Here is a 20326-nt window from a genome sequence, read left to right as displayed (position 1 = left end):
CACACTGAACTGCAGCTGTTTGGTCTTCTGACTCCCTCACTGGGCTGTGAGTTTCCTGAAGTGATTTTTGTCTTCTTCCTCTTTCTTTTACATCTAGGGTAATGTTTTCACATTTGGGGCACACAATCAATGCTTGTTGAATGGATGTGTGAGTGCTTGAGAGTTTGAATAAATAAGTGAGTGAATGAATACCTGAAAAGATCAGAAAAATGTTACCCCCACCCAAACGGAAGCTCATACTAACGTGAAAGGATCAGTGACTTTACATATATGCAGAATTAGTGCATAGAATGGCCATTTCCAAGTCCAGCTGAGATGGCAAGATTACTGCAGCATAATGTACGTAAAGAGGAGAGTGATGCTCACAAACGACTCATAATATGTGTGGCGCAAGATGGTGAGAACTGTGCTGATTAAAATCAGAGCTGGGTGATAGGAATTGATTGGTTTCCATCTACGTTTCGGAGAGAGTTTTGATCTGTGGAGCAAAATGAACATTTTGGCCCTTGTGATTTCTTTTAAGCAAGGTATTTTTCATCTTAAAATTTAAGGGTAAGGTAACAGCTTACTAAACATGTTTTTCTAAAGCATGGCTTCCTTGTAAAACCAAAAAGAAGAACAAGCTCACTATTACATCTCTAAAATGGAAGTTACATTGTTGAACTCGTCATTTCATTACTGCATGCCTCGGTTTCTTCCGTGCATCCTTTGTAGAATGATAATAGCCCTTACTAGTATTTACATTATAAAAGGATTGTTAATGTAAATTAGATCGTATAAAATGGGTTATGATGTCTTCTTTGAAAGAGAAGCACTATACACAAATGAGGTATTATTATTTAGTTTTTCCTTTTCAGTCTCCTTAAATGAGAATTAGATGAAAACTCTGCCCCTTAAGCAATATCCAGTGGGTAAATGATTATTGAGTTGAGTAAAATGAAAAAAAAATCTTCAGCCAGAAACTTGGTTTGTGCAGCTTAGCTAGACTCCACACAAGACAAAAATACTGTCTTTATTTGTGATGCTTACCGCCATTCTTTATCTCCTCTCTGTGCTGTAATCACAATCTGAAGACAGCTAAGCCTTCCAGTTCAGTCACAGTGTGCATTTTAGAGAACCTAGATATCCTGGAATGATTGCAGTTGGGAAATAATGTTTCATTTAATCAAGCCATGCAGCCAGTTTTGCTACTGATTTAGGGCCTAATTCAACTGCTGGTTTTTAGGCTCAGGTCACTATCACTGCGTACTTTTCAGGTTGGTTACTGTCGTTGCCTTTATGCTCCCTTTTAGCACCCCCCCCCCCCACAGGGCCAGAACTTTCCTATCTTCTCCTTGGAATACAAGTTACTAAGAGGGGTTGAGGAGATTAGATCTGAGGAATTGTTGTGAATGTCAGAAACTTTACTTCATGTCATGAAAGGGTGAGAATGGAAACACCGACGGTGAAGGATTCAGGATAACAGAGCTGGTGGTGGTGGGCTGCCTGTCCAGCATGACTATTCCTGGCCTCTGTGTGCATAGTAACTCCAGCTTACTTCTAGCTCCTGGTTCCTGTTCCCTGCGCCCTGCACCCTGCTCCTCCTCTCTCATCCAGACCACTTACAGTGCTCATCCATTGTGTCTTGGTTCACCTTCAGCACACAGACCATGCCTACCAAGAGCATGGCCCAGAGGTAATTGAGCTAATGCAAAGGTGGTAGGTGAGTCTTCATGGTGGCCTCATGTCCCTACTTTTGGGAAGAAAATCTAGGGATTATATCTCCTACTTTGAAGGCAAATTTTTTGAAACAGTCGTCTACATTCACTGGTTCTACCAATTCCTCAATTCACTGTGAGCTGCCTTTTGCCTCCATTGACCCGACTCTCACCCAACTGGACAGATACCTTCTTGGAGGTCCCTCCATAGACGCTTCTTGGGCTTTTCTCACTTGATCTCTTGACAGCGTTTACTGTTGTTGACCACAGTTGAAATGTGCTTTTGCCTTGTCCTCTGTGATACCTCGCTCCACTAGTTTCCCTCCTGAAACCTCTCTCTAGTTTCCCTCCTGAAACCTCTCTCTAGTTTCCCTCGCTCTGCCTTACCTTCTTTTGATCTCCTTTTTTGGGGGGAAGGGAGAGGAAATCCTTTCTCTGCCCATGTTTTAAGTTTTGATATTACTCTGGCTTCTCTCCTGGGCCCTTTTCTCTTCCATGACACTCTCCCCACATAACTCTTTCATCCCCTTGGAGTCTATTGTTGCCTATCGTGTGCTGATGCTTCCTAAACCTGTACTGTCAGACTTCCAGATGAAACTGCCCCCTCATAACCTGTGAGTGTTCCCCAGGCATCCCAAACCAAACATGACCACAGCTGGACTCGTCTCTTTAGGAAATGTCTTAGTGAGTGATATTACTGTCCACCCAATGTGCTCAGTCGCTAAGTTGTGTCCAGCTCTTTGTGACCCCCTGAATTATAGCCTGCCAGGCTCCTCTGTCCATAGGATTACCCAGGGTAGAATACTGGAGTGGGGGCTGCCATTTCCTTCTCCAGGAACCCAGCTGTTCAAGTCAAAAAACTGAGCACCAGTTTAAACTTCTCCCCTTCAAAATGCCAGCGTTCAAGCCATCACAAACTTGAGTAGATTATACATCCTGTATGACATGGCTTGTAAGGCTCTGTATAAATTGTTTCTGTTAACTTCTCCAGTTTCATCTCTGACCGCTGTGTCTCACCTATCCTGAACTATTTTCAGTATTCAGAGTCTTGGTCATTTCTGTCACCTTCCAAATATGCATCCATGTGCCCTCCATTGGAACAGATCTGCCTCACCTCTTTATTGGACTAACTACTTCATACCTTGCAAGTCTCCATATGGAAGCACTAACTTCCAATTCTCCCAAAGTCTGGGTTAGGTGTACCTCCTACAGTTCTTGGTACTCTTCTCTTTTTAACACACTGTTTTTTGGGAGCTGCCATTCCTGTTTCTGTCTTGCTCTCTACTGAAAGGTTTCGGTAAGTAGGAAGCATATTTGCTTCATTTACCTTTGGAGTCATAGAACCAACTAAGTGCTCAGTGAATGAAAACAAAGGTTAAAATATCATTGTGAGTATAGACAATAAACTTCCAATCAGAGGATACAATTAGGACTTTACAAAACAAAGATTTATCAAGTCTCTTTGACGTCAAAGAGATTTGAAGATTATTTAAAACTATTTAGAAGAATTTAGCAACAATAGAATCATGAGCAGAGAGTAGTTAATAGATTTAGATTTAAAATCTCTCCCTTATGGGCTTCTCTTCCAGAGTTCAGAATCCAGACTCTCTGAGCTGTATTTTGGGGTCCCCCAAGCATTCCATCCTCTCGACTCTCCATAAACTTTCGGATTCATAACCCACTCCATACTTCAGAAAATGGGAATTGGAATAAGGTAAGTGCTAGCTTTTCTTTTTTTTCCTCTATTACTTCATTTTCAACCATATACTATACTTGTAGAACAATAATTTTTAAACTCTCTGACAGTAATTTTTAAACTCTCTCTCCGGAGTCTTGATCAGGAGGTATGACTGACTTCCCCGCTTGTCTAGCTGGTCTCACAGTGTTTGAATATCCTATGCATATGACGAAATGTTGCAAAGTGCCTTGAGATATTATATCCTTTCAGATTTTCTTGTTTCAGTTCAGTTCAGTTCAGCTCAGTCACTCAGTCATGTCCAACTGTCTGTGACCCCATGAACCGCAGCACGCCAGGCCTCCCTGTCCACCACCAACTCCCGGAGTTCACTCAGACTCATGTCCATCGAGTCAGTGATGCCATCCAGCCATCTCATCCTCTGTCGTCCCCTTCTCCTCCTGCCCCCAATCCCTCCCAGCATCAAAGTCTTTTCCAATGAGTCAACTCTTCGCATGAGGTGGCCAAAGTACTGGAGTTTCAGCTTTAGCATCATTCCTTCCAAAGAAATCCCAGGGTTGACCTCCTTCAGAATGGACTGGTTGGATCTCCTTGCAGTCCAAGGGACTCTCAAGAGTCTTCTCCAACACCACAGTTCAAAAGCATCAACTCTTTGGCACTCAGCTTTCTTCACAGTCCAACTCTCACATCCATACGTGACCACTGGAAAAACCATAGCCTTCTTTATCATTATTCTATTGAGTTTTTCCTAATATGACTCCATGTAGAAAAAAAAGTGAATTTTGAGAAACCAGAAAGACTTGCTGTCCACTTTGGGACAACTTTTGGATCAGATGCACACTCAGAATGCAGGGCATGAGCAGTGTAAGCAAACTTGAGAAACAGCTCTGCTTCAGCCACACTGCATGTGCACAACTGTGCACTGCACACCCACTGTCAACCTTCTCGAGCCCCTTGTTAATGTTCTTCAGTCTATAAGTCATGTCTGACTTTTTGCAACCCTGTGGACTGCAGCACACCCGGCTTCCCTGTCCTTCACTATCTCCCAGAGTTTGCTCAAACTCATGTTCATTGAGTTGGTGATGCCATCAAACTATCTCATCCTCTGTTTTCCCCTTCTCCTCCTACCCTCAATCTTTTCCAGCATCAGGGTCTTTTCCAATGAGTCAGCTCTTCGCATCAGGTAGCCAAAGTGTTGGAGCTTCAGCATCAGTCAATCAGTCAGTTCAGTTGCTCAGTCGTATCCAACTCTTTGCAACCCCATGGAATACAGCACGCCAGGCTTCACTGTCTATCACCAACTCCCGGAGCTTACTTGAACTCATGTCCATCGAGTCAGCGATGCCATCCAATCATTTCATCTTCTGTCATCCCCTTCTGCCTTCAATCTTTCCCAGCATCAGGGTCTCTTCCGATGAATCAGTTGTTTGCATCAGGTGGTCAAAGTATTGAAGTTTCAGCTTCAGCATCAGTCCTTCCAATGAATATTCAGGGTTGATTTCCTTTAGGATTGGCTGGTTTGATCTCTTTGCTCGAGCCCCTTACTTGCTTTCATTTTTCATTTTTTTAAAATTTATTATTTATCTTTATATTTGTTTATTGCTTATCCCCAAATTAGAATGTAAGCTTTATAAGGGCAGGAATTTTGTTTTGTTCACCAGTATATACTCAGCGCTTGGAACAGTAACTGGTTACATAATAGAAACTCAATATATATTGATTGAATGAACAGTGTCTTTAAAAAAATTTTTAAGAGACGGATGCATACCCAGGCCTCTAGGGATCTAATGTAAATCTAGCCCGAAGCTTTGTTGCCCTTAACTTTTTGATGGATGGCTAAGATGATAACAGTGACCACACACTGAATGAATTTACAGATGTACATTGCTGTGCATCTATAAATTATGCATAACTGCAAAGGATAACCAACAAATTGGATAATACAGTCAGGATTCCCCTCCCCCTTATCAAATCCTGACAAAGTGTAATGGTGAATCATACCTAACAACATAAAGGGACAAATATAAAGCACTCAGAGATCCCAAAATTCAATTGTGCCAGTACAGGTTGGGGGCGAGATGACTTACAATTGCTCACGTAGGAAGATTTAGAGTCTCCTGTTGATTGTGAGCAGATGATGAGTCAATGCAGTGTGATGTAACTTCCAAAAAAGATCAATCTTTTGTTGTATTAATAGAAATACAGTGTTCAGGTCAGGAAGTAGTTCTCTAGTACTCACCGGTGATCAGGTCACATTTGTTTTGCTTTATGAATTCTGATCTTCAGCCTTTAAGAAAACCATTAATAAATAAAAGGTTCTTCAAGAAGAGTTTAAAAGGGTAAAATGGGATCTTGTAATCAGTGCCATATCAGAAATGATTAAAGGGTCTAAGAGTCTGTGTTGGTGTGTGAGGAGGAGGGAGAAAGCTAGCACGTGTAGCTGCCTTCCGAAGTGAGAAGTGCTGTCCTTCAAGGAAAGTTATATTTCTTCTGTGGGTAATCCCAGAAGATTGAACACCCTTGAGTAAAAGATATAAGTATGTATGTTACAGCCTATTAGAATTTGTCAACAAAAAAAAAAGAATTTGTCAACAATTACTATGTTTGCCCAGTAATCAGGTGGACAACTGGTAAAGGTTGTAAGTTCCTTGACCCTGGTGGTGTTCAAGCAGAAACTGGGCACACATGCCTCGTGTCCTGAATGCATTTGTGATTCAAACACTGGGGTAAGGGATTGGATTAATCACAATGGCAAACACACAGTGGGTGCTTACTATATGACAGGTACCATAATAAGTATTAACGTGGGTTATTATTTTTAATACATCAATCTTACTCCATGGTGAAAGTGAAAGTCATTCAGTCGTGTCCAGCTCTTTGCAACCCCATTGACTATACAGTCCATGCAATTCTCCAGGCCAGAATACTGGACTGGGTAGCTGTCCCCTTCTCCAGGGGATCGTCCCAACCCAGAGATTGAACCCAGGTCTCCCACACTGCAGGTGGATTCTTTACCAGCGGAGCCACCGTGGAAGCCCAAGAAGGGTGGAGTGGGTAGCCTGTCCCTTATCTAGCGGATCTTCCCAACCCAGGAATCGAACCAGGATCTCCTGCATTGCAGGCAGATTCTTTACCAGCTGAGCTACCAGCGAAGTGGAAACTAAGGTTTCAAGGGGTTAAGTAACTTGCCCAAGGTCTTAACACCTTGTACAAAGCAGAGCAAGGATTTTAACTTATGCAGTCAGATCCTTGATTTTAACTTATTATTCTAAGGACTCCTACTAAAAAAAAATAATTTTTGTCTTTTAATTTTTTATTGGAGTATAGTCAATTGACAGTGTTATGATAGTATCAGGTGAACAGCAAATGGACTCAGCCATGCATACACATGTATCCGTTCTCCCCCGAATGCTCCTCTCTCTCTGCTATATTTTAAATGGCTAACCAGCAAAGACCTACTGTATAGCACAGGGAACCCTGCTCAGTGTTATTTGGCTGCCTGGTTGGGAGGGAAAACCATTCTTTCCTACCCTGAGATTCCACCACTGTGATGAAGTAATCAAACCAAAGAGCTTATTATCTTCAGTTATAAATGACTCTGTAGTAAATAGGTTATTTCAACAAAGTATGCAGGCACTAAGTTAGCCTGGGCAGTTGCCACTTGTGGTACATTATATGGAGCACAGCATGGGGCCTGGCACACAATAGGTGCTCAATAATTATTTGTTAAGGGACAAAAATGAGTGGACTGCAACCACAGAAGCTGCATTTGAAATGGCAGAATCTCAATGCATTGTGTCTGAGGGAAAACAAGCACATTTCTGGGTGGTCGACTGAGGACACTTGGCAAAAAGTAATAATCCATCATTCCTGGCAGACGCCTTGTGAATTCCTGCTCCGTTGTTTGGACGATATTCATTTAAACAACTATTTATTGAGTACCTATCCTGTGCCAGGTATGTCCAATATGCTGAGGGTGCAGAGGTGAATCAGAGGATGCACTGTTAGTGGGGGAGATGGACAGGTAAGCAAATTCTTATGATACAGTGTGATGAGAGCTTAGCAGGTGTGTGTGGGGGTGTGTGTGTGTGTGTTAAGTATTGCAGGGACACAGAGCAGAAAGGAACTGATTCTACTTGGTTGAAGGATTTGTCCAATACTTGATTATGTTTTCAAAATGACTGCCTTGTGCGTTTCATGAGCTTATTTGATCTTCATACAGACTGCATGAAGCTGTGATCCCTTTTTGAACAAAAATCAGATAGAGTATCATGGAGGTCGGGTGAGCTCCCCAAGATCATGCAGCCAGTAATAATAATTGTTGGTGTTTATGGAGTGCTTGGGCTACCTGAGGTACTGTTCTGAGCCATATTAGAATGGTTCATCTTCACAACTCTACAAGGTCATTGTTAATATGATTGCTGTTTTACAAATGAGAAAACTGAGGCACAAGATCTAAATAATTTGCCTGGAGTCGCATAGCTAGAAAATGGAAAAGCCAGGACTTACACCAGCCTTTTCTGGCATTGGCAGGCACACACTTACCCTGTGCACTAAGAGCTGGGGATTCTTAGATTCTGATTGTAAGTTCAGCTTCCTTTCAAGTGACTTTGTTCTTTAGCAATATTATTGATATGTCCAAATGAAAGAAACAGTGTGTGCCTGGCTACAAGGAGACTTTGCGTGGGTTAGGCATCCCTGAAAGCATTTTGGGAGCAGTATGGTAAAATCTAGGCTCTCCAAGATCACTGCAGACGGTGACTGCAGCCATGAAATTAAAAGACGCTTGCTCCTTGGAAGGAAAGCTATGACCAACCTAGACAGCATATTAAAAAGCAGAGACTACTTTGCAGACCAAGCTCCATCTAGTCAAAGCTATGGTTTTTCCAGTGGTCATGTATGGATGTGAGAGTCGGACTGTAAAGAAAGCTGAGAGCCGAAGAATTGATGCTTTTGAACTGTGGTGTTGGAGGAGACTCTTGATGGTGTTGGAGAAGACTCTTGAGAGTCCCTTGAACTTCAAGGAGTTCAAACCAGTCCATCCTAAAGGAAATCAGTTTTGCATATTCATTGGAAGAATTGATGCTGAAGCTGAAACTCCAACACTCTGACCACCTGACACGAAGAACTGACTCACTGGAAAAGATCCTGATGCTGGGAAAGATTGAAGGCAAGAGGAGAAGAGGACAACAGAGGATGAGATGGTTGGATGGAATCACCAACTTGATCGACATGAGTTTAAGTAAGCTCTGGGAGTTGGTGATGGACTGGGAAGCCTGGCGTGCTGCGATTCATGGGGTCGCAAAGAGTCAGATGCAACTGAGCAACTGAACTGAACTGAACTGAACTGATGATAAAATCTAAAACCGGCATTAGTTGTGATTTCAGGGTTTTTCAGGGCAGCCAGAATTTGGGCTTTTGTTCTCCAGGCCAGCAGGTCTGGGCTCTAGGCACTATGATTTGTTACACGTAGGAACTAGCCACCAATACTTACTTACAACCTTTTAAAATTTGGCTTAAATTTTTCTAAAAGAAGACAACAAGATGTGAAACATTAAGAATGAAACAAGTTAAATTCAATACTTTATATGTAAGCAAGAGTGGAGATACAGAAAAGGAGAAATGAAGCACATAATTGCTTAAATCGTCCAAGCTTTCTCTCCATAATACAAATTCTTGGGTTGAAAAATAGTTCAATCCAATAGTATTGTACCTTAATAATTAGGTTGGGTTTCCTCTGTGGTAAATCTCAGAAAGAATTGGTTATTAAAATGAATGAAGTAGATTACCGTTCCCTCAATAATTACTGCTTCAGCTAATGTGAATATTACCTGTGTGATTGAATCTACTGCATTTTTAAGACACCTATCTCCAATAATTTTTGGAGATTCAGTAATTTAAAAGTCAGTAGGTGGGAATTTCTGTGGTAGGCAGAGGGACAGAAAAGGTCAATGTTCTTTGACATTCTTTCCTTCAAATCAAGCTTTTTGGTTTTGGTTGGTTTTCAGTGTTTTGTTACGTGTGGAGACCTGGTAGATGTAACTGATTTATCTTAGCCTTTGTGTTTATAGATTTCTATTTTCTTGGCTTCAGGTCCTTGGAAACATTTGTTTTGATGGTAGCAGGAGAGTTAGTCATGTTTTATTTTTGTTGTTCCCATTTATTTTTAAGATCTTTTAGTTCAAGTCCACTTACAAGGTGTTTTATAACCTGCATTTATGTTTCCACACAAAAAAAACATTCCTAGTAGTAATTCTAGTACACTCATAAAAACAGTTAATAATTTAATGCACATCAGAATGATTCTGTGATATTAGTAAGCTGGAACTAGGATATGCTTTGGAAAAATGTGTTTGAAATTTGTAATTGGATTTAGCATTTACATATCAAATTTCAAGTTTCTTAGATCAATTATTTTTGAGTTACCAAGCAGCCAAATTCTTCTTTTCTTTTCATTACTGAGTCAACAAAAGTTGGAAAATTCTTTTCTCACATATTCCATTCTTTAACTGAGCCTGAAGGTAAATAACTTTTTAAAAAACCACATCTCAAACAAACAATTTTACATGAGGTTATGAGTAAATGAATAGAATGGGCTGTAGTGGCACTGGGGATATACGTCTAATTAGAACTCTCAATCTTCCAAACATATCATTTACTAACATTGAGGTTTTTAATTCTTAACTCTGAGTCCATTGGGATGGAAACAAGTGACCCTTGTTGGAAATATGTCACGAATCAACTTTCTCAGGTTGACCTTTAGTTTGTTGGTCACCAAATCAAAACAGTATTTATTCCCAGGCTTAAAGATGTCTGTACCTTCTTAAATTTGTTGTAAGATCAAGGAAGTAAAGCACTGCTTTGCTGCTGTGAACAGGTTGCCTTCTCTCTTTGCCTTGATGCCTCTTAGTTTCTTCATGAGAGATATTACATCTTGGCCAGCTCCATGCATGAAGCAATATGAAGCACACTGCACCTCTTGCGCATCCTCCGTTGTAGGTGGGAGGTAGATAACTCTGTTTTTACAATGAGACAGACGAATATCAGCCTTCAAACTGACTTGGCATACTTTCTAGTTCAGAGCTCCTTACTAGGCACCAAAGACTGTACAAATGCTCTCAAGAGCCAATGTTTATAACTTAAAAGTAGTAACATAAAATTTGCATCTATTTGATTACTTTCTGACCTTGAGCAAGCAATTTTACCTCCCTCCAAAATAACTATTTCATAGTGTTATCATAGCAAATCATTGGTATTATATATATGAAAATACACAAAGCCTAGCACATAGTTGCAAGTGAAAGTTGAATTTATGTGAAGCATATAATTAACCACCCATGGAACCTCAAATGGACGAATGAATCCAAATTGATATCTGTCTCTAATCAGTTTTAAATCAGAAAATTTCACTTCTAAATGAATCACTCCATCTATCAATGACTTTGCTTCATAGTCTACATTCAGAACAAAATGTTACTTAAGTTATAGTCTGTTAATGTATTTCATAACAGGAGCTGACTATGGTTTCTTTAGGAGAAAATCACAGGTAAACAAAACGAAGGAAAACTATATAAATGAAAGGTCTTTATTTAGAAATAAATGAAGAAGGAACAGTTATCTGATAAAAGAACATTCAGATCATGATTTAATTATATGTCTACATGTAATTACAAAATATAATTGTATTTATATTGGTTAAAAAAATTTTTCTCTGATCTTAAAGGACTAATTTTCTCGTAATTGAATGACAAACTCTGCAGTACCTCGTATTAACTATTAATAAACTAAAAATACCCATTAACTATCTTTTTCTTAATTCCATCTACTGTCATGGACTTAATTTATCTCAGCGATACAAAAAGAATGATTTAAATTGCTTGCTCTTTCTGCTTATTAGAAAGGAGGAGAAAGAATTCCCCCGACCCACTTAACTATGAAAAAAGGACTCTCCCAAGTTGCCAGGAACTAACACAGTAGCAAAATTACAAGAAAATTTTATTAAGAAATCTTTTCTCATCTGCAAGTTATTTGACTGAAACCTGAGGTGCTGAATTTCAGCACAAAGGTGACTTTGGAAGAGAAAGTTTATGCCAAACTGGATCAGTTGTTTTTGTGTTATGTAAGGAGGAGAAAAAGAATTAACTATTTACTCCTAAGCTATAAATTTAAGGTTACCCTAGTTCACCAAATGAGAGAATGTCCAAGCCGCAAACTTTACCGTAGCCTTATATTTTCATGAACTATTTTCTGTACCCACTCAAAACTAAATATAATTAAATATTAAGTAATTTGCATTGCCAAAATATATTTTAAAAGTACAAAGTTATTTTACTAATTATTTCAGAAGTGAACTCTAGTTGAATTGTAAAAAATGGTATTATTAAACAATTTAAAACATTTTTTTACAAATAATTTATCCTGATTGTATACAAGTGCAATATAAAAATATAGAATATGCAGTACAGTAAAAACAAAAAAGTAAAAATCACCAAAATCACCCACAATTCTATCATCCAGAGATAATCACCATCCACATTTTGCTGTATCACTTGCTGTGGGTATTCACACATACACAAGCCCATTATATGTAAATGTGTATTACTGTTTTATTATAGAAAATTTAAAACATGAACAAAAGTAGACAGAAAGCATCATGAACCTTTTGTACCTATCAACCTATGATGACCAAACCAAACCATCAATTCCCTCTTCTTCCCCACTTGTTTTACTTTAAAGCAAATTCCAGGAATTGTATCATCTCATTCACAAATATTTCAATATGGATCTTTAAAAGATAAGGCTTTAAAAACATAACCATTATCACATCCAAACTAATTAACAATGATATCTTACTAATATTAAATAATTAAGTCATTGTTTAGAATTTCAATTGTCTCATGAATGTCATCACAATTTATTTTCATAGATTGTTTCAAGCAGAATCCAAATGAGGTTCACACGATGAGATCGGCTGATCTATCTGTTAAATCTCTTTAAATATAAGTGGGTTTCCATTCAAATAGTTTTTTTCTTCCAAATTATTTGTTGAAGAAACCAAGTTGTTTGTCCTGTAGAACATCCCACAACCTAGACTTTTTCTCAGTGTGTCCCCATAGTATAGTCTAACATGTTCCTCAGTCCTCCACAGTACCTGCAACTGGGTTTAATAGATTCAGTTGGGTTTTTTGTTGTTGTCATTGTTTATTTGTTTGTTGGGGTTTTTTTTTTTGGCAAGACTGCTTCATAGATAGTAAAGTGTTTTGCCGTTAAGAGGTGCATAATGTGTAATAATCTCTTCTTTTATGTTACCTGGAGTCATTAGTTTGTTTATTGTTGTTGCTGTTCAGTCACTAAGTTGTGTCTGACTCCTTGTGACCCCATAGGCTACAGCATACCAGGTTCCTCTGTCCTCCAGTATCTTCCGGCGTTTGTTCAAATTCATGTCTGTTGACAGTCAATAATGCTATTTAGTCATCTTATCCATTAACTTATTCAAGATTGCAAAATGGCTAGCTTTTATATCCTATTGTTCCTTGAATTGATTTTCTAGCATGTACCAATGGTGACTAAATAGATGTTTTGTGATTTTGCTTTTTAAGTTTGTTTGTCTTTAAATTATCATTTAAACTCATACCTAGAAACTTAATTGATTTGTTTCATGCATCATGTTTGTTACTCTTATTAAAGCTGAAATTAACACTTCTTTGCTCTGTGGCAGCATCTTCAAATTATCTCCTGACTTTTGACATGACCCTAGCAGTCTTTGATAGTGCCTCTGCTAGTTGGTATAATAAGATGATCTAGGCTTATCTTGTATGATTTACACAGTACAAATCTATTTAAGACTTGAGTATATATAAATATAATACAAAACCATAGGACGGAAACTATTTATAATAGCAAAAGACTGGAAACAACCCAAATGCTCATAAATAGAAGACTGATTGAACAGAGCATGGTACAATCTTACAGTAGAGTTATTTGCAGTTATAAAATGACATCAGGAATCTTTAGTTCTTTAGATATACTTATGTGGGTTGAGCTGTAAGATATATTTTATATAAAGCAGAAAGAGGGAAAAAGTGAGTCTAGGATGCTGCCATGTGTGTAAGAATGGATATAAATGTATATACACACACACATTTATATATATACATGAGTGAGTGAAAGTTGCTCAGTCGTGTCCAACTCTTTGCGACCCCATGGACTATACAGTCCATGAAATTCTCCAGGCCAGAATACTGGAGTGGGTAGCTGTTCCCTTCTCCAGGGGATCTTCCCAATCCAGGGGTCCAACCCAGGTCTCCAGGCAGATTCTTTACCAGCTGACCTACCAGGGAAGGAAGCCCAATATATATACATACATATATGCATGCATATATATGTGTACATATATATGTAGATCTGATTTGGATTTGAACCATATAAATATTTTTCATAATTATAAAATGCTAATTTTTTAAAATGCATTTCCTAATTTTTAAAAGCACAATTGTATCCAGCTGGTAGCATACAGAGAACTATTTCAAAAAACTTTAAGACACAGTAGTTTGACTACATATCCCTAATGGGCGGAGAAGGCAATGGCACCCCACTCCAGTACTCTTGCCTGGAAAGTTCCATGGACGGAGGAGCCTGGTAGGCTGCAGTCCATGGGGTCGCTAAGAGTTGGCACAACCGAGCAACTTCACTTTCGCTTTTCACTTTCCTGCATTGGAGAAGGCAATGGCACCCCACTCCAGTATTCTTGCCTGGAGAATCCCAGCGACAGAGGAGCCTAGTGGGCTGCCGTCTGTGGGGTCACACAGAGTCAGACACGACTGAAGCGACTTAGCAGCAGTAGCAGTAGCAGTATCCCTAATGGGATATAAGGACAAAAATGAAGTGCAAAGACATTTGTTAACAGTTTTTGGTAATCATTTTGTTGCTAGTAGTATCATTACTTGATTCACGTACTGTTGAAACCTGGCTTGGAGAATTTCGAACATTACTTTGCTAGCATGTCAGATGAGTGCAATTGTGTGGTAGTTTAAGGGAAAGGCTACCCACTCCAGTATTCTGGCCTGGAGAATTCCATGGACTATATAGCCCATGGGGTCACAAAGAGTCGGACACGACTGAGCAAATTTCACTTTCACTTTCACTTTGAACATTCTTTGGCATTGCCTAGAACTTCCAGATTTCAAGCTGGATTTCGAAAAGGTGGAGGAACCAGAGATCAAATTGCCAACATCCGTTGGATCATCAAAAAAGCAAGAGAGTGCCAGAAAAACATTTGCTTCATTGACTACGCCAAAGCCTTTATGTGGATCACAACCAACTGTGGAAAATTCTGAAAGAGATGGGAATACCAGACCACCTTATCTGCCTCCTGAGGAATCTGTATGCAGGTCAAGAAGCAACAGTTAAAATTGGATGTGGAACAACAGACTGGTTCCAAATTGGGAAAGCCTATATTCTGTCACCCTGCTTATTTAACTTATATGCAGAGTACATCATGCAAAATGCCGGGCTGGTTGAAGCACAAGCTGGAATCAAGACTGCCGGGAGAAATATCAATAACCTCAGATATGCAGATGACACCACCCTTATGGCAGAAAACAAAGAGCAATTAAAGAGTCTCTTGATGAAGCTGAAAGAGGAGAGTGAAAAAGCTGGCTTAAAACTCCAACATTCGAAAAACTAAGATCACAACATCTGGTCCCATTACTTCATGGCAAATAGATGGGGAAACAATGGAAACAGTAACCAGACTTTATTTCTGGGGGCTCCAAAATCACTGCGGACGGTGACTGCAGCCATGAAATTAAAAGATGCTTGCTCCTTGGAAGAAAAGCTATGACCAACCTAGACAGCATAATAAAAAGCAGAGACGTTACTTTGCTAATAAAGGTCCATATAGTCAAAGCTATGGTTTCTCCAATAGTCATGTATGGATGTGAGAGTTGGATCATAAAGAAAGCTGAGTGCTGAAGAATTGATGCTTTTGAACTGTGGTGTTGGAGAAGACTCTTGAGATTCCCTTGGACAGCCAGGAGATCAAAGCAGTCAATCCTAAAGGAAATCAGTTTTGAATATTCATTGGAAGAACTGATGCTGAAACTTCAAAATTTTGGCCACTGGATGCGAAGAGCCAACTCATTAGAAAGGACCCTGATACTGGGACAGATTGAAGGCAGGAGAAGGGGATGACAGCAGATGAGATGGTTGGATGGTATTACTGACTCGGTGGACATAGCTCTGGGAGATGATGAAGGATGGAAGCCTGGCGTGCTGCAGTCCATGAGGTTGCAAAGAGTCAGACACAACTGAGCAACTGAACAATAACTATATATATATATATATATATATATACACACACACACACACACTTGTAATGAATATATATATAACATCAGTTTAGCCATTTACCCATTTTTGGGCATTTAGATTGATTCCAATTTGCTATAGTTGTGTATAATACTGCCGCAAAGCATCTGTGCATATCTTCTTATCTCTTTAGTACAAATTTCTATAAGTCAAATTACCTGGCCAGAGAGTAAGAACACATTTAAGTTCTTGATTAATATTAATATTGTCCAGTCGCCTCTAGAAAGTTTAGAGCAGGATACACACCAAGCAACAGTGTTTCATCCCATGAATAGTTATAAATACTCACATTGACATGTTTCTGTCAATATGATTTAAGTCAAGTAATCACTCCAGTTTTTTCTTTCCTATTCCCTCTTTGATTTTCTTGTAGAGAACATTAAAAATTAACAATGCCACATGGAAAAACTACACTGATGTAATATTTGCCTATTTACATTATGGATTAATAACTTTATTAAACGAAGATTAGCATGGTTTTATCAAACTAAATGTATTACTTATAAATTAATGTGTGGAATTGCTAATGCTTTAGTTGGAAACAGACATATAATGAATGTATTAAGTTATTAATTTTTATAGCTCTTTGGTAAGTTGGTAGCTACTTTTGAAACTCTTGAGATTTTTAGTTATAATCTTACCTTTGCAGAATTTGTGACATGTAAAGCTTTAATTTTCTGATAGAGTTGAGAAAGTTGAGTAACTTTGCAAACATTACTTACATGTACCTTATATATACAATTCCACATGCATAATGAAAACAAAAAAAAAAGATAACAGATTAAAAAAAAACATAGGCTCTAAGAGCTAGATGGATCTTAAAGATCATCTGATCTAACCGCTTCACTTAATACACTGGGAATCTAAGGCAAAAGGCAGTTATGTAACTTCCCTGAGGTCATACAACTGATTTGTAACAGAGTAAGATAAAAATCCAAATCTCATTCAACATAGTGTCCTATCCATGTAGCCTCTCAGAATTAGCAAAACCTGAATGCAAAATGCAAAATTAAAATAATGTTGCATTGGAGAAATGGAATTTAAGGTGTCTTCCTTTGAAATTCTACTGTTATGCTATCTTCTCATTGGAAAAAAAAACTGAAAATAGACCAACAACTACATTATAAAATCAGGTAAAAGACCACTTCTGTTATATGAAAGCTAGAAATAGATTATTCTAATAGTCGGGATTTATAGCAATCAGAATATACAGCATTTGAAAGAGATACACACACACACACATATATAGTTGTTGTTTAGTTGCTAAGCTGTGCAGTTCCATGGATTGTAGCTCATCAGGCTTCTCTGTCCATACACACGGTATTGCAGTGATTCACTGTTACTATCTCATTGAAATCTAACAATCATCTCAAACACAGAGTTTATGAGACTTGCCCCAGGTATTCCCATGAGTGTCAGGGTCAGTATTTGAACCTAGGTATTCATAGACACAGTATATTGTTTGCAGTTTCAAGCCTCAGTGGTCAATTTCATTGCTGCTTAGGGGTCCTGTGATTGTTTGACCCTCCTCAGCTCTCTCCCCAGTGTCAAAGTTTTCACCTTAGAAATCCATTTGCTTGAATAACGTGATGGAATTCCTTAGGGCAAAAATTTTTAGAAACACGTCTTTGAAACCCTTTACTTGCCACTTGCTAAGTATGTGACTTTTCTTTCACTATCTGTAATGTAGGTATGACAGTACTTACCTCATTGGATTATTGGCGGAGTAAAGAAAATAAATTGTATCTACTTTTTAGTAGGATACTTAACTCACAGTAAATATTCAATAAGCAATATCTGTCATCAGCTATCTTGCCATCACCATCAATATTATTTATATCGTTATTAAAATTATCATACTTCTTTCCTATTGACCACTTTTTAAATGCAAAATCCTGTGGAAGCAATAATGCATTATTCAAGGGGCTGGTGACTCATCGGTTGTTTTTCTCCTGACAGGAGAGAACAGACGTAATAAAGCTCAGGAAAAGAGAGGGAGAGATGGAAAAGAGGAGTGGAGACCAGGAAGACAGAGCTTTTACCTCCAGCTAGCTGGGCTAAGTTTACAGAACAGTTCACTATAGGTCCCATGCTGTGCTATGGGATCACCTTTATCAGGTTTTTGAATACTACTTGAGAATGGGGAAGACCACTGTTCCCAGGCCATGGACACAGACTATCTGTCGCTGCTCAAGGAATCCTACGCACTGTGGCTGCTGCCTGTCCAGGCTGCAGGGGTGGAAGAGGGCAAATAACCCTCAGCAAATGCTTCTGTTTACTGTGCCTGGAAACAGGCCTTTTGCCATGGAAAATTTTCTCATTGTACCCATAGGTACAGGACCTGTATTGCACAATACGGAAGATCTTATTAAGACTTCTTGCTAACCTGTGTACATGCTGTGCTTGAAGCCCAAAGGCCATTTGCCATTTCTGGGGTGTTATTTCACTTTTTGCTCAGGGGTAAGGTTTTAAGGTGGCTTACAGGAGCATCCTTACACTCTTCTCCAAAATCTTCCTCTGGTCAGGGATCCCTGAAGTCTTCCTGTTTTATGCTACCAGCTTCTCCTAAGATCTGCATACTCTTATTTCCTCCAGTGTTTTATTTCACATTTTTCATTGTTATGACAAGAACATAAGCACGTGGTAAAATATAAAATAGTGCTAAAGGATGTTCAGTGAAAAGTACATCTCATTCCTATCCCCATCCGCAGTGCCACTGCCCAGAAGTAACCGTTGTCCGTTCATTCATTCATTCAGAAAACATGGCCTCGTGCCTTCTTTGTCCATGATACTTAGGGGTGAGTAGCAAACAGACAGGTAATAGTATTATTAATAATAGGAGTTGATGGGCCACGAAGAAGATCCAAAAATAATTATCCATGGAATATCAAAAAGTGATAAATGTTACAAACAGAAACAAACAAGGGAGGAGGATAGAGTAATATTTGAACAAGCAAAGAGGGAAGGAGGTATTGTGAGGAGCATTCCAAACAAAGGGACAGCACACTCTAGCAAGGTTGGCAGGCTGTTTGTTGGGATAGCATTTTAAATATTTATTTTTATTTGCAAAATATTCGTATCTACCACAGATCAGACATTCTTCTGAGTACTTTATATATGTTAATTCTGTTAATCCTTACATAGCAGCCCAGGCACTCTTATCCTCCCCATTATAAAGGGGAATTGAGCCACAGAAGAATTAGGAACATTGTTTAAAGTCACAAAGCTAGTGAGCAGTGAGAGCTAGACTTCCACACAAGCTGTCTGGTTTTGTCTGGCTCATTTCTTAGCTTCTACACTCTGTTGCCACAGAGTAGGCAGGTGGTACTGGAGACCTGTGGGGCCATGCTGAGAGCAAGATGATGGTAATGGGAGAGCCTTGAACAGAAGAGTGACAGGTACATTCTTTCAGAAAATTCTGCCATATCTATATGCATTTACATACGTGTATATGGGCTTCCCCGGTCACACAGCAGTAAAGAATCCACCTGCAATGCAGGAGCCGCAGAAGACCTGGGTTCGATCCTGGGTAGGGAAGAGCCCCTGGAGCAGGGCATGGCAACCCACTCCAGTATTCTTGCCTGGAGAATGTCATGTGCAGAGGATCCTGGCGAGCTATATAGTCCATAGGGTCACAAAGAGTGGGACATGACTAAGGTGGCAGAGCATGTACACATGTATATGTGTGTGTGTGTGTCCTTGAGGTTTGTGTCCTCTTAGTGGTTAATATGCTTAATGTTAAAATGTAAAACAATTTTAATTTGTGAGAAGGAGAGAAAGACTTGATATTATGTATGCTGAAGTTAAAGATGATATCTTAGCAAATAATATTTGGGACACAGGTGATTTCTTCTATTTTTAAAGTCTTACAAATACTTTTCTATTCTGGGGCTTTGGCAGTACTTATGTATCTGACTGTGCATCCGTAGGAAAACAAATCAACTTTCTTTTTTTTAACAATTCAGTGGTTTTTAGTATATTCACAGTGTTGTACAACCATTGCCATTATCCAATTCCAAAATATTTCCATCAACCCAAAAGAAACTCTTCAAGAGATGGGAATACCAGACCACCTTTCCTGTCTCCTGAGAAACCTGTATGCAAGCCAAGATGCAACAGTTAGAACCAGACATAGAACAATGGACTGGTTCCAAATTGGGAAAGGAGTACTTCAAGGTTGTATATTGTCACCCTGCTTAGTTAACTTATATGCAGGGTACATCCTGTGAAATGTCGGGTTGGATGACTCACAAGCTGGAATCAAGATTACTGGGAGAAATATCAACAACCTCAGATATCCAGATGATACCACTCTAATGGCAGAAAGTGAAGGAGAACAAAAGAGCCTCTTGATGAGGGTGAAAGAGGAGAGTGAAAAGCTGGCTTAAAACTCAATATTCAAAAAACTAAGATCATGGTATATGGTCCCGTCACTTAATGGCAAATAAATGGTGGAAAAAGTGGAAACAAGACAGATTTTATTTTCTTGGACTCCAAAATCACTGTGAATGGTGACTACAGCCACAGAATTAAAAGACATTTGCTCATTGAAAGAAAAGCTATG

The 20326-nt window shown here is 39.0% G+C and overlaps 1 protein-coding gene across 1 annotated transcript in view; it reads left to right on the top strand.

The window, feature by feature from the left end:
- Positions 1-20326, top strand: part of MKLN1 (muskelin 1) — a 379727-nt gene that overhangs the window by 18880 nt on the left and 340521 nt on the right. The window contains exon 2 of the mRNA XM_013963507.2: positions 3287-3411. Within this exon, the coding sequence (XP_013818961.1) occupies positions 3395-3411 (17 nt within the window). The 5' untranslated portion in view covers positions 3287-3394. The remainder of the gene's footprint in view (positions 1-3286; positions 3412-20326) is intronic.

This window comes from Capra hircus, chromosome 4 (genome assembly GCF_001704415.2).
Source record: "Capra hircus breed San Clemente chromosome 4, ASM170441v1, whole genome shotgun sequence".
NCBI lineage: Eukaryota > Metazoa > Chordata > Mammalia > Artiodactyla > Bovidae > Capra > Capra hircus.
Note: the sequence above shows the minus strand (reverse complement) of the source record. Positions and strands in the feature narration are given on the sequence as shown.